This window comes from Carassius carassius, chromosome 24, assembly GCF_963082965.1.
Source record: "Carassius carassius chromosome 24, fCarCar2.1, whole genome shotgun sequence".
NCBI lineage: Eukaryota > Metazoa > Chordata > Actinopteri > Cypriniformes > Cyprinidae > Carassius > Carassius carassius.
The window spans coordinates 13521666-13536747 of NC_081778.1; the positions used below are offsets into that span (position 1 = coordinate 13521666).

Sequence of the window (15082 nt, forward strand, 5' to 3'; positions counted from 1 at the left end):
GCAATGTGTCTGATTTTACAACGCTCTCATATTAATGAGAAAGGAGAAAAACCAAACATGAAAATATGAATTTAGCTCTTCTTTATCCGCATTAAGGTTCTGTTTTAAAAGAAGCCTACTGACATTGGATTTTTATTATTATTTTAATATTTATTATTATAAAAAAAAAGACAATTTAAAAAAGACAAAAGAGTCAATTTAGAAAAGAAAGAACTGTTTACTTATAGACAAAATAATAATAATAATTAAAAAAAGAGAAAGTCTTCTTTGTGTACTCAATCTTTGCGCATCTCTTTCTCTCACACAAACACTCACTCATGCTGAGCTCAGCATAAGAAATCCATTTTAAACACACACTGCTATGTAATGGGAAATGGGCCGGAAACTTCTAGAAAGTCTGTTGTGCGAGACTCATTCTCAACACAGATTCAGTCTGAGACTCCCTCTTCCATGCCAACTGCTCCAACTGCTCCAGCCAGCTCTTCCTCACTTCCCTTGAGCAGGTCACCTGTGGAATTACACAAATGCCTAGAAATAAACAAGCTATGGACATGAAGAATGTGTTTCACCAAAGACTCTTGTGTTCTCTAGTTCTGAATTGGTGATACAAAAATATTTGTTTTTAAGATATACTAAAGTAGTAATGTTAGGTCTATTCTGTGCCAGAGAAGCGTATAGGGACAGAAAATCCATATATGATGTCATTAAGAGACATCAGAGCTCCAGGGCTTTTGAACCCACACAGCAATTAGCCTTTCATAAAGCCCTGGCGGAGCTCATTGCAAAAAAGCTCTATAACTACAGCTTCGGTATATTACTGATAAAAGAAACGATGTAGAGATGGATTAATGCTTCAGTTGTACATTGTTGTTGTGGTTTTTATATCATTATAGATATCGTCCTTAGTGCAGACTGGCCTCGGTCTCAGTTAGTGTGTGTCTTGTCATACTCACGTATAAGTTCAGCAATAGCTTTCTGTGTTCGCCTCTCTAATTTCTCAAGCTTCTTGGCAACGTCCCTCTTTAGATCCCTATTACCAAAACACAACACAAGAAATTAAATGAATGAAAATGGAAACTAAAATGGATCTCAATGACTATGATGCATGATTGTGTTTTAGAGGTAAAAATTGAAGGTTTGTACCAGTCTGGTTTTCTGGGGGCAAGATTGGCCAGATCCTGAGAACAAAGGACAAGAATAAAAAAAAAGGGAATAAGATTAGTTTAAATTCAGACAAGAGCTGCCCAGTGATTCTTGCACTGTTTGAGACAAAACTTTGCCACTACAAAACAAATTATAATGTGAGCTTGTTTTATAAATTAAACGTAATTTAAATATGTAAGACAGGGCACACATAAAGAGCAGCCAGTGTAATTTGATTAAATGGGGTCATATGATCAGTGTTGGGGAAAGTTACTTTTAAAGTATTGCGTTACTCCCTAAAAATGTAACTAGTTATGTTACTTAGTTACTTTTTATGGAAAGTAATGTATTAAGTTACTTTTTTTTTTAAATATGAGCAGGGCTTGATTGTTTTTTTAGATATAAGAAGTTCTATGTATAGCAAATGTAAAAGCCCTTTCACACCAAAAATTGTAATGAATAAACCTCAGGCTGAAGGAAAAGAAAAATTCACATCTGTACAGTAGAACACAGAAGAAGGTTCAACACTTCAGAAATAAAAAAAATAATAATTAAAAAACAATGAAGCGCAATTGTAAGTTTATCTAAAGTCATTCTTGCTTAGTAGTGTTGAACTGGATCATCAAAGGTCAGGAGCAAAGATATTAGTTAATAGAATGGGATTCGATACATTTGTGTTATTTAACATTTAATTGCAGATTTGCGTCATATTCTGAGTTTGTATTTCACCGTTTTTATTTAATTTTGATGCCGAATACTAAATCAGTTTTTTTGTAAGTGGGATGAATTAATGCACATTCACATTTAGTCTAGAACTACATGTTTACTAGTTACTTGAAAAAGGTAATCGGATTACATAACTCAGATTACTTGTAATGCGTTACCCCCAACACTGCATATGATGTTGCTAAAAATAACATTATTTTGTGTAATGTAACGTGTTTATGCAGTTTAATGTTCAAAAAACACACTGGGCCCTATTTTAACTAAGTGCATGGTCTAAAGTACACAGAGCAGATGGTATAAACGTGTTGTCCTTATTCTCTTAATGAGTAATGGGTGTAACGATTTTGGGCGTAACGTGCAATAAACAAATCAGAGTCTCATCTCCCATCCCCTTTAAAAGCCAGTTGCGCTCGCACCATGGCTGGTTCATTATTTACATGGCGGAATGTAATTTTACATTTTTTAAAATGTTTGTGTGCTTCTGCACGTCCCTGTGTGTGTGATAAGCAAAGTACAGTCGTGGCCAAAAGTTTTGAGAATTACATAAATATTAGTTTTCAAAAAGTTTGCTGCTAAACTGCTTTTAGATCTTTGTTTCAGTTGTTTCAGTGATGTACTGAAATATAATTACAAGCACTTCATACGTTTCAAAGGCTTTTATCGACAATTACATGACATTTATGCAAAGAGTCAGCATTTGCAGTGTTGGCTCTTCTTTTTCAGGACCTCTGCAATTCGACTGGGCATGCTCTCAATCAACTTCTGGGCCAAATCCTGACTGATAGCAACCCATTCTTTCATAATCACTTCTTGGAGTTTGTCAGAATTAGTGGGTTTTTGTTTGTCCACCCGCCTCTTGAGGATTGACCACAAGTTCTCAATGGGATTAAGATCTGGGGAGTTTCCAGGCCATGGATCCAAAATTTCAACATTCTGGTCCCTGAGCCACTTAGTTATCACTTTTGCCTTATGGCACGGTGCTTCATCGTGCTGGAAAATGCATTGTTCTTCACCAAACTGTTGTTGGATTGTTGGAAGAAGTTGCTGTTGGAGGGTGTTTTGGTACCATTCATTATTCATGGCTGTGTTTTTGGGCAGAATTGTGAGTGAGCCCACTCCCTTGGATGAGAAGCAACCCCACACATGAATGGTGTCAGGATGCTTTACTGTTGGCATGACACAGGACTGATGGTAGCACTCACCTTTTCTTCTCCGGACAAGCCTTTTTCCAGATGCCCCAAACAATCGGATAGGGGCTTCATCGGAGAATATGACTTTGCCCCAGTCCTCAGCAGTCCATTCACTATACTTTCTGCAGAAGATCAATCTGTCCCTGATGTTTTTTTTGGAGAGAAGTGGCTTCTTTGCTGCCCTTTTTGACACCAGGCCATCTTCCAAAAGTCTTCACCTCACTGTGCGTGCAGATGCGCTCACACCTGCCTGCTGCCATTCCTGAGCAAGCTCTGCACTGGTGGCACTCCGATCCCACAGCTGAATCCTCCTTAGGAGACGATCCTGACGCTTGCTGGACTTTCTTGAACGCCCTGAAGCCTTCTTTACAAGAATTGAACCTCTTTCCTTGAAGTTCTTGATGATCCTATAAATTGTTGATTTAGTTGCAATCTTAGTAGCCACAATATCCTTGCCTGTGAAGCCATTTTTATGCAATGCAATGATGGCTGCACGCGTTTCTTTGCAGGTCACCATGGTTAACAATGTTAGAACAATGATTTCAAGCATCACCCTCCTTTTAACATGTCAAGTCTGCCATTCTAACCCAATCAGCCTGACATAATGATCTCCAGCCTTGTGCTCGGTTTGAGTTGGTCTATGGCACAGTCTATTTTCAGTTTCTCAAAATAGCAAAGCATCAACAATGAGCCTGAACAACTTTTTTTTTTAGGCCAGATGCATTTGCTATTTAAACGCGGTGCAGGACAGGAAAATGAGAACTGTATCAAACAAAAACACTTGCGTCAGGTGTATGATTGAGCCCATTATTTTCCACATACTGTACATTAATGTTGCTCCTCTATGCCCCGCCTTTCTGATACACGTAAATTTTTACAAATCTCATTGGTCTGAAATGTGTGGTGTGCTCTGATTGGCCAGCTATCCAGTGCATTGTGATTGGCTGAATGCCTTCCGTGTGACGGAAATGTTACGCCCCTTAACATACTGTGATGCCATGTGTCCCAGCACGACGAGACCAAACCAATAAAACCCATTACATAGAGACATTTGTTGCATCCAGTGGGGACATAATTACTGATTAAAATGACTTATACCGTCTATGTAAATGTACTTACAGACTGTGATTCAGAAGTGCCAGACTTTTCTTGCAAGGTTGGAATTGCCCCACTTTATAGAAACAGCCTTTGTGTGTAGACAGCATTGTAGGCTACTCTCTCAGGTTCAGGAAACAATCTTCCGTAAAACGCACTGCATACATCTGAATATTTGGGTTGAACTGTTCTGGAAAAGTGATGTAAATACAACTTACCCACTGATTTCCAGTGGTGGACAGTAACGGAGTAGCTTTACTTCGTTACTGTACTTAAGTACATTTTTCAAGTATCTGTACTTTACTGGAGTAGTTTTATTTTGAGTAACTTTTACTTTTACTTCACTACATTCCAAAGCATAAAATCGTACTTTTTACTTTACTACATTCCATAAAACATATCGTTTACTCCCTATAATATATCATATGCTCCGAAACGCAGAAGCGGTGTCTGATTCATCATGAACGAACTTTTCAAAGTAAACTTAAATCGGATCGCAAATTGCACCAAACGATTCGTTTACGAATTAGAATGATCTGATTGCAGCCTACTGTCTATGGATTGCAGCTGTTCTGGAGTCGACCACTCACTGATTCAAATGAACCGTTTAGTGCGAGTCTACAGAAGTAAGAACCGGGAGATCTTGTGAGCGCGCGTGCGTCTGATGTTGCTAAAAGTAAGTTACTAATGTCGAAATTTTGGATTAATTATTGTAACTGAAAATCATATTTAGGTCAAAATTGTCAATTGTTTGGGAACTAAATCCGTTGTAAAGAGTGATATATTTAAGCCCACTGAAATGCTCGAGTGCAGACGATGCAGACACATCAATTTTAGGTAAAAAAAAAAAAAAAAAAAAAAAAAAAAAAAAAAAAAATAAAAAAAAAAAACAAACATTAAAATTACACAGATTAAATACAATAACTCATGCACGTTCAAATTACCCACTGCCATAATGTTAACAGTTTTATTAAAATGCTACCATCCCTATGTGACGTATGTTTTTATATTGTTTATCAACAGTAACGTTTGGATTAACTAGACGAGTAGACAGACATGAATGTTTATTCATAACCGTACTGAAAATAAGTAAATATTGTTAGCTGATGCTAACTGTTTAGCTAACAAGCTTGCTGGTGCTAAGTTGAGGTAATTTTTATAAATAATGTCCAAATATTTTTATTCAACCACATATATATATATATATATATATATATATATATATATATAGATTAACGTTACATCTGGGGAGAAAAGAAAGGACGTGATGTTCAGAACATGGTAACTACAGTAATTATCAAAGAGATGCACCCTGTTTGGCCAGGGGTGTTTTTACACCACAGACATGGTTTGAGAAGGAAAAAATCCAGGGGCGTAGCCATCTTTTCAGAAGTGAGGGGGACAGAAATTATATATATATGTAGGCTATATAACATTTCTTTAATCTATATAGCTTACCAATCAACAGTTTTTGAACAGTAATATTTTTTTTTTATGTTTTTAAAGAAGTATTTTCTGCTCACCAAGCCTGCATTTATTTGATCCAAAGTACAGCAAAAAACAGTAATATTGTGAAATATTATTTTAATGAATTTTAAAATGTACTTTATTCCTGTGATCAAAGCTGTATTTTCAGCATCATTACTCCAGTCTTTAGTGTCACATCTTTCAGAAATCATTCTAATATGCTGATTTGCTGATTATCAATATTTAAAACATGAGTATTTTTTTCAGTATTCTTTGATGAATATAAGGATCCAAAAACTAGCATTTATGTGAAATAAAAAGCTTTTGCAACATTGTACACTATATCATTCAAAAGCTTACAGTCAATATAATTTTAGTTTTTTGGAAAATAAATTATAGAAATGAACACTTCTACTTAGCAAGGACTCTTTTGTGGTTTCGAGTCTCAGGCTGGCAACACCATGACTAAGGATCTCTTGAGCAAGACACCAAACCCCCAACTGCTCCCCAGGCACCGCAGCATAAATGATGCCCACTGCTCCGGGTGTGTGTTCTCGGTATGTGTCTATTTCAAAATAAATGCTGTTCTTCTGAACTTTCTATTCATCAAAGAAACCTTTTTTTTTTTTTTTCTCTCTGAAGGATTGTCTGACTGGAGTATTGATGCTTAAAATTCAGCTTTGAAATTTCAATAAATTACATTTTGAAATATATCCAAATAAAAAACAGTTAATATAAATAGGTTAGTAAAAATATTTCACAATTTTTCTATTTTGCAATACTTTGGATCAAATAAATGCAGACTTGGTGAACAGAAGAGACTTCTTTAAAAAATATTAACAAGCTTACTGTTCAAAAACTGTTGACTGGTAGTGGATACAATAGGCAACTTAAATTTTTCCTCAAATTTCTTACTTTTAATTGGCTTAGAAATCTATAACTGCTGGACAATAACAAATAATAATGATTTGTTTATATACTACAAAATGTTTTTGTCAATTAGCACTGCATTGTTCATACTTTATTTATCACCTGCTGAAGATGACTTGAAAAACCATATATTGTTGCAATCGTATGTTTAATGTCTTCGTTTTTCCAAAAGTTTCTGGCCTTTTTTTTCTGTGTAAAAACTGTTTTCATACAGCAATAGCTGGACGATTTTGCCCATATTAGGAATTTCCTGATATGACTTTCTGCGCGAGAGCGCCCTCCGGCTTTGAGTATGAATGAAACACACACTGCAGGAGAGTTTAGCGCTCTGTGATGTTCATCTCGCTGTATTCTGGGTCCGAATAAAATATCAAATCATGTGCAGACTATCCCGTCTCTTTGAGTTTAAATCTATATTTATTCACACCAGCTCTTGAAAACCTCTGTGCGAACACACTTGACCGAAAAAGTGTGGGGGACGAATTTCCGTGATATAAAAAGTGGTAATTATATAAAAAGTAATTATATTTTCATCATTATGAAAATATAATTATGTTTTCCTTTAAAATGTTCTTCCTAACTTCAGGCTTTATTATCATGTCATATATAGTCCTAACTGATGTTCTGTAAAACAACAAACTTTAAAATACTTCTAGTATATAAATAGTTCTTACTGGTGAAAATCAGATGGTCATCTCTGTTTTCTCTCATGTACATCACAGTGTAAGCTTTCACAGTTAACATCACTCTCATCAGCGTAGTCCATATCAACAACAAAAATATATCTTGACTCCATATAGTGGTTATTTTGGAAAAAATCCCAGGTATTTTGAGCAGTAGGATTATTAAAAATATGTGCGAATATAAAATTTAATTAAGTAACCTATATAAAATTTCAGTACTTTTTTACTTAAGTACATAAAAAATCGAGTACTTTTGTACTTTCACTTGAGTAAAATTGAAAAAGGAGTACTTTTACTCTTACTGGAGTAATATTTTATTATATGTATCTGTACTTTTACTCAAGTACTTGATTTGTGTACTTCGTCCACCACTGCTGATTTCTAATTGTGTCCTCTTTTGAAAAGCCAAACAAAGTAGCTTCACTTTCACAATGAAACACACAGCGTCTCCATGACATGGCACCGGCGGCAACAACAATACTACAGCGAGAATCAAAGTTACTCCTCCTTTCTTTGCATAATTATTTGGGCGGTGTTATGCAAATCTCCCCAGATCGTGACTTAGACACCAGGGGTATGTTAGAACATTTAAGGTAGGCATGGTTAACTTTTATGAAGAATATCTCTTTGAATATTGAGACTTTAGTGTTTGCAATTTTACAGATCTTCTTTATGCACCAAGAGTTTGTAACACTCCAAATAGAAAGGAAAAATTTAAATTGCATCATATGACCCCTTTAATGAACAGGCAACTCATTTGATATGGTTCTTTTAATGAATTGTTCAAAACAAGGCTCACAAATTACAGGTTTGAAGTTCACACTTCAAAAGGTTTGCAACATTTCTATTTTTTGTAAATTAATACTTTTATTTAGCAATGAATAATCAAAAGTGACAGTAAATACATTTATAATTATTTATATTTTAAATAAATGCTGTTTTTTGAACTTGTTATTAAAATCAAAGAATCCAGAATTATGGTTTCCAACCTTGATAATTATAACCATTTTTAATAATTGAGCATCAAATGCAAATATCAAAGTGATTTCTCAATGATCATGTGACACTGAAGACTGGAGTAATGACAGCTTTACCATCACAGGAAAAAATTACATTTTAAAATATATTTAAAAATGAAAACAGTTATTTTACATTGTAATAATTTCACAGTGCTACTGTATTTTTATTTATTTCATTAAAAAAATCTGAATTATTCCTAACTTTTGACTGGTAGTGTATATATTCAGGAGACACTGGTGCTGTCCATATGGCATCACGTTTGAAACCTAAGACTTTGTATATAGGGAAAAATCCACTCACCACTTCCTCAATCACAGGCTCTGGGTCTGCAGCTTGCAGCTGGTCCTTGACCTTGTCCTCCACTACAGTAATACAAAACAAGACCAGTCAGACAACCTATAACCCAACACCTGATCACCTGCTGCAATATCATCACCCAGCATTGCTATTACTGAACGGTCGGTTTAATTTTCAGGTATTACATTTAAAAATATAAATTAAAGGTACATCCAGTTATATTTCCTGCAGGTTAGCCAGAAGTGTTCTCACCTGATGCAGGTTTTGCTTTGGGCACCTGTCTCTCCTTCAGCTCCTTGTCCTCCGGCGTATAATTCCTCAGCTTCAGCTCTCTGCAAACATCATTTCAGAATTATGTAATTCGCTCCGTTATGAACAAGTGTTTTGTCACTGCCTCCAATCTAACCTATTTGAGGATATTTTTAAAAAGCGATCACACATTCAATCACAGGAGAAACAAGTAACCAGCAGGTGGCAGTTCAGATAAACATTTAGCTTGGACCGTGAGCAGCTGGTGCTATTTGAGCGCTGAATCCGGCCTGTGATAGCATCCAGAGTACATTCGCTCGCCATGCTTACAAAGCGTCCCTTCATCTTTGTAGCACGAGCTAATTAGCATGTAGCACCTGACTATGTCTAGGGACAGCAGCCTCAAAGCTGAGAGGGGCTAATACAAGCCCAACATCGCTCAACCAGCAGGTGTATTAACATCTCTGTAAGTTACAGCAAAATCGGCTGCTGGATCTCCAGGGGAGCATTGAGGGTGCTTCACAGCATGATCAACAGAAGATGGACATGAAGATTTGTTTCAGACAGTCCTACAGGAGATAGTCATATTATAATTTATAGTTTGTCTCCAGAGATATGTGCCCATTTTGACCTCAGAAAAGGGGCTATAGCAGGCCCACATTCATCACCAGAATAAATCATTAATATTTGGGGGGGGGGGGGTGACTAAGATGTATACACTCACATGTAATTAAGGTAAATGTAATTAATTTTTAACCTGATGATTACACCACGACATCTGTAGTCATTAAATTGAAGCTTTTCTTTAAAATGGTTTAAAACCTTGGAAAAACCATGAAACCAACGCAAATAAAAGCATACTGTACATTTCTAAGAACCCGATTCATATTTCATTAAACTAGATTTTCGTACCACATCATACCCAGTTGTTTCAGCATTTGAGAGGAAAAAAATGGATGAATGAATGAATGAATAATATGGACCTGCTGTAGTCAGGTCAATGACAAGTAAGTGTTCCATGATTAAAAAGAGTATTATTGTAATTTAGAATCTTTAAACACTTTAGATTTTTAAACTTTAAAGTGTGAAACACCTTTATCCAGGGTTTAGAATGTCATTATAAAATGTTTGTCCTTCAAATAAAAGTCATGTGATGCAACCATCATTTAGAAAACAATATCAATATGTCAATTTTTTGGACATGCTTGTGTGACTTTTTTTAAGGCAAAGTTAATGCAAATTGTAAAATGTCATGTGGTCCGACTCTCCAAAAACTTTGATTAAATCTAAATTATTTTTACCTTGATAATACCTAATAATTATTAGGAGCAGGAAAACGTGTAATGACATTTTACTTGATGGTTACACCACATTTCTGGAGTCGATAAACCAGAAGAGTAGAACTTATTTTAAGTACTAATCATTATTTCAACTTACTGTAAGTGTTTAAGTATTAATCTTTTCTTGAAAATAGTATAAAAAGTTTTCAATAAACGACATTAAAAAAAAAGTACATGTGTTTTTACACTAGATTTCTAAAAATTTGTTTCCTCTTCTTTATGATGGACGCTTATTTGTCATTGACCGGACTATAACAAGCCCACATTCAACACTGCTCGATCTAAATGAGTGTCAGTAGAGTCGAAGCTTGTAATTAGTTGGGCTGGGACCAAACAGATTGTTAATGTCAGCTGTGTGTCACTATTCCTTTTCAATGCTCTAGGGTGTAGGGTTATCAAACTAAAGCTTGATTAATTGGAGAAAACACTCAATTAATTTCAAACTCAGTCAAACCCCATTAAGGTCCTGCAAAACTTCATCAAATATTATAATCCCAAACAAGAGCATTTAACGGTTTTGGAAAAACACTCGAAACAACAGACTGAAACAAAGAGCTGGGAACTCCTCCCTGTCCTCAACTTTCCTGGAAAGACTTCCTGACCACCCGCTGGAACAATACAGGACCACTGGCTTTTCTCATCTACAGTAGAGTGGCCAAACAATCCAACACTTTCAGAAAGTCAACAGCCCCTTTTCGAACTCTAAGTGAGCATTTCGAACATCCTGGGGTCCTGAATCATTTGTGGCCACGTTATTGGGGCGAATCGGCTAGTATCCTGTTTTCTAATTTAATCACAATACAGAAAGACAGATTAATGCTCATGAAAAAAAAAATGTGTTATTGAAGTGCTCAGAGGGACAGAGCTGAAATGAGGGACTTGTTGGAAAGTCTATTGTTTCTCAAAGCCTGCAAAACAACCGAGGGGACAATCATCAGGCTTCCTTCAGCCTAAAATAGGCAGCAGTGGTAAAGTCTGACAGCTGACAAAGCCCATTTACAAAGAACAGTAATAACAATGTGGTTGGGCTGTAGAAGATTCCAAGTCAATTTGGACATTTGACATTTGCCCAACTGCTAAGTTGTGACAAAATACTGTCTGGCGCACATGTGAAAGGCTGAGCTTCATTCAAAAGCTGAGCAGATATTCATTATCTGCCTCACCTCACTTCAGAATTTTGACAGCTTAAACAAAAAGACCAACAAAAGTGGATGTTTCCACTTATTCAGCATGAAATTCAATAAGCAGAAAACTTGTCTCTTACGCACACTACTGTTCAAAGGTTTGGGGTCTGTGATTTGTTTTTAATGTTTTGAAATGATGTTATGTTCACTGTAATGAATAACCCTTCCTAGTCATCGGGAAGAAGGAGGCGGGAACCGGCGGACAATCAAACAACATTTTAATAATACAAAATAAACAGAAAACAGCGCACCAGCCCCTCACGGACGACTGATGCGCTCAAATAAAAACCAAAACACAACTAAAAGCCCAGGCCTGGTCCTCTCTCGTCGATCCAGTTTTATATCCTTCCATCTCCTATGTGGGACTCAAGACCGGTGGTGGGTCGCAGGTGTAGCGGATTTCCCAATCACTCCACCGGCCTCACTCGTGTTCCCACATCCCTCGGCCCCGCCCCACTCGTCACATTCACTAACCAAGGCTGCATTTATTTGATCAAAAATACAGTAAGAACAATAATATATTTTGAAATTATATTATTATTCCAAACTACTGCATTTTATTTCAGTATATTTTGAAATTAATTGTATTCCTATTATGGCAAAGCTGAATTTTCAACATCATTACTCCAGTCTTCAGTGTCACATGACACTTCAGAAATTATTCTAATATGCTTATTTGCTGACAAGATTTTTTTTTATAATAATCAATGTTGAAAATTGTCGATTTTGTTGTGCTGCTTTATATTTTTGTTGAAATTATTATTCTTTATTTTTTTATAAATGTCTTTACTATCACTTTTGAATGAAATAATGAATTTTTAAGGTATTCAAAATTTAAGGGTCATTTTGATTTATTCTGGATATATTTGATCAACCTTTTATTACTAGTTTATTCAATGTTTTTTGTCGCTTTGCTTTTCTAAAGACAAGCAGATTATCTGTTGGGTACTGCAGCATGGGAAGTGTCAAAATAACAAGTGTGCTGGGTGGTGAATTACCTCTCATTGTTTCCAAACTGTGTTGTCATTTTAATAATGCATTTTTATGGAGACACACCTTGAAACATTCTCTGCCTGACAGCCACCAATATCTCCAAAGTTAATGCCGTATAACCACAAAATGATGTATCAAGTGCTAAGATATGGTTATTCTATTATTCACTTGCCATCATGTTGAACCAAAACTGCATCATTTTCTTCTAAGGAACATAAAAGAAGATTGTCATACAGGTTTTAACACATACTAAGGGAGAAGTAGTCCAGATTTTGGGTGATGATTGTTTAGGAACTTATGCAAACTGTCAATGTAAAAACACCTCTTGAGCTCAGGGAGGCGAGCACGAGGTCTATGAATCTGAACAAACAATGGAAAGAAGAAAAAAAAAGCAAAGAGCTTGAGGCCTTGGCTTGAGCCTGAAATAGAGCTGAGAGTGAGAGAGACCTTTACTTCACAGCCCTTCTTATGATCATATAAACAGAGTGCAGCTTTGTTATTTATTGTCCATTTAGAACAGGAAGTCTATTCAGCTAGGTCCTTTTTGTTTCTAACTGGTAGAACTGAGAATTTAGTTAAGTATCCTTATGTATAAATGACAAACGATTTTATATCTGTGAGTATTTTGTTATTTACCTGTGTCTGTCCTCTGTCTCAGAATCCTCCAGAGGTCTTTTTCTCTCAGGCTCTCCATCCTCAGGTGCATGTCCCTGTAGTTAAAACTCTACTAGTTATTATGAGCAAAGAGGCAAATTCAAATTATGATCCAAATCTAATAAGACTAAGATACAATAAAAGCTCTAATTCGCAGTGAATCAGTCAAAGATCTTCTGTGCACATTTAAAGGGATAGTTCACCCAAAAATGTAAATTTTGTTTGTGTATGTTTTTTTACTCTCAAAGTCATGATTCCCAACCACTCCCATTATAGGACTGACAGACTGCAACGGCTTCAGTTAAATATCTCAGTTTGTGTTCTACTGAAGAAACAAAGTTACCAACATCTTGGATGCCCTGGGGGTGAGCAGATAAACATCATCATTTTCATTTTTGGGTGAGCTATCCCTTTAAGGAAGCAAAAAAAAAACAAAATAAAAAACATTCAAACAGGGTTAAAAGGAAATTCCCAGCTTCAAACTTCAAAGTTAAATTTTAACAACATTTATGGCACTCCGATTTACCACTGAAAATAACTGACTTGTTCCTCATGTTTTTAAATGTAACATAACAGTTAAAGCAGAGGCAGGAAAGCATCGATGTTATAACTGCTTTTCAAGCTTTTGTAATGTTACAGTTTAACTGAATGTGGAGGCATCACTGAATTTAAAAGGGACGTATTCTTCTTAGTACATAATCAGTCAAGCACAAAAAACAAACTGATAGGTAACTGCTAATATTATTTAAAGCTAAACGCCCTTCCTTGGATAATAATAAATGCATTCAATGTGATAAAAAAAACTAGAGCTTAACTTATTTGGTTGAATTTACATGATGACAACTGATGTTAAATTGAACCATACTATGCTTTACTGTTATGCTAACTCGCTAACTACAGCATGTTAGCCCGCGAGCGCGTATTTCCCCCGTGTCTTCAAGAAATTAACATTTATTTTCACACTCACTTGAAGTTGGCGGTCTCGCAGAGCTTTTAGTCTTTCTTTCCTTTTCAAAGCTTGATCTTGTAAAGAACCCACAGGTTTCTCCATGGTGAAAATAAAGCATGGGTAGAAGGATCGATGAATCTGTAATAGGTTATGCAGTCTGTTCAGCGCCGAGGTTGCTAGAAGAGCACCGAACACATCGATTTTGCTACTCAACTTGCCAGACTTGAACGTTTATAAACTACCTGTAAAATATGTAAATAACACACATATATATATATATATATATATATATATATATATATATATATATATATATATATATATATATATATATATAAAACTGGTAAAATAACTGCGACAGAAAACTACAGGCCAATTGCATTGGCAAGTGTGCTTTCTAAAATATTTGAGCAAATTCTCATGGATAGGATTAAAGAATATTTAATAACTACGGATAACCAATTTGGTTTTAAAAGTAAGCTTGGCACTGATCTATGCATATATTCATTAAAAGAAGTAGTTAGTAAGTATAATACTTATAATTCCACTGTTTTTATGTGTTTTTTAGACGCTTCCAAGGCGTTTGATCGAATAAATCATTCTAAGCTTTTTTTTTAAATTACAAGAAAGAGGAGTTCCCCCTTATATTATAAGAATTTTACTCTTTTGGTATATACATCAAACCTTAAAAGTACAATGGGGTAATTCCGTTTCGGAACCGTTCTATATGACAAATGGGGTTCGGCAGGGTGGGCTATTGTCACCCCTTCTTTTTAATCTCTACATGGATGGTCTTTCTGTGGAGCTAAATGACTGTAAGACTGGATGTCTGATGGGTGATAGTATTTTTAATCATTTGATGTATGCGGATGATGTTGTCATTTTGTCTCCGTATAGTGTAGGCCTACAACAATTGCTTCGAATTTGCTCAAATTATGGTAAGCAGCATGACATAAAATTTAATATTAAAAAGAGTGTAATCATGATTGTTAAAACCCAAGAGGACCAAAAGATTAACTTTCCTTCTTTATATCTAGATGATAAAGTTTTAAATGTAGTAACTAAAGTAAAGTACCTAGGCCACATCATTAAAGATGATCTAAACGATGATGATGATGTGCAGCGCCAGTGCTGTAAATTGTATGGGCAAGCCAATATGCTG

The 15082-nt window shown here is 35.6% G+C and overlaps 1 protein-coding gene across 1 annotated transcript; it reads right to left on the reverse strand.

Annotated features, from left to right (window-relative positions):
• Positions 1–197: 197 nt before the first annotated feature.
• On the reverse strand, positions 198–14097 carry LOC132103597 (coiled-coil domain-containing protein 12-like). The gene is made up of 7 exons (XM_059508702.1): positions 13939–14097; positions 12954–13027; positions 8804–8883; positions 8555–8616; positions 1144–1178; positions 954–1030; positions 198–508 (listed from the first exon to the last, which is right to left on the reverse strand). Exons 1-7 carry the CDS (start codon positions 14020–14022, stop codon positions 429–431), a joined length of 492 nt encoding a protein of 163 aa, XP_059364685.1. The 5' UTR covers positions 14023–14097; the 3' UTR covers positions 198–428.
• Positions 14098–15082: the final 985 nt, after the last annotated feature.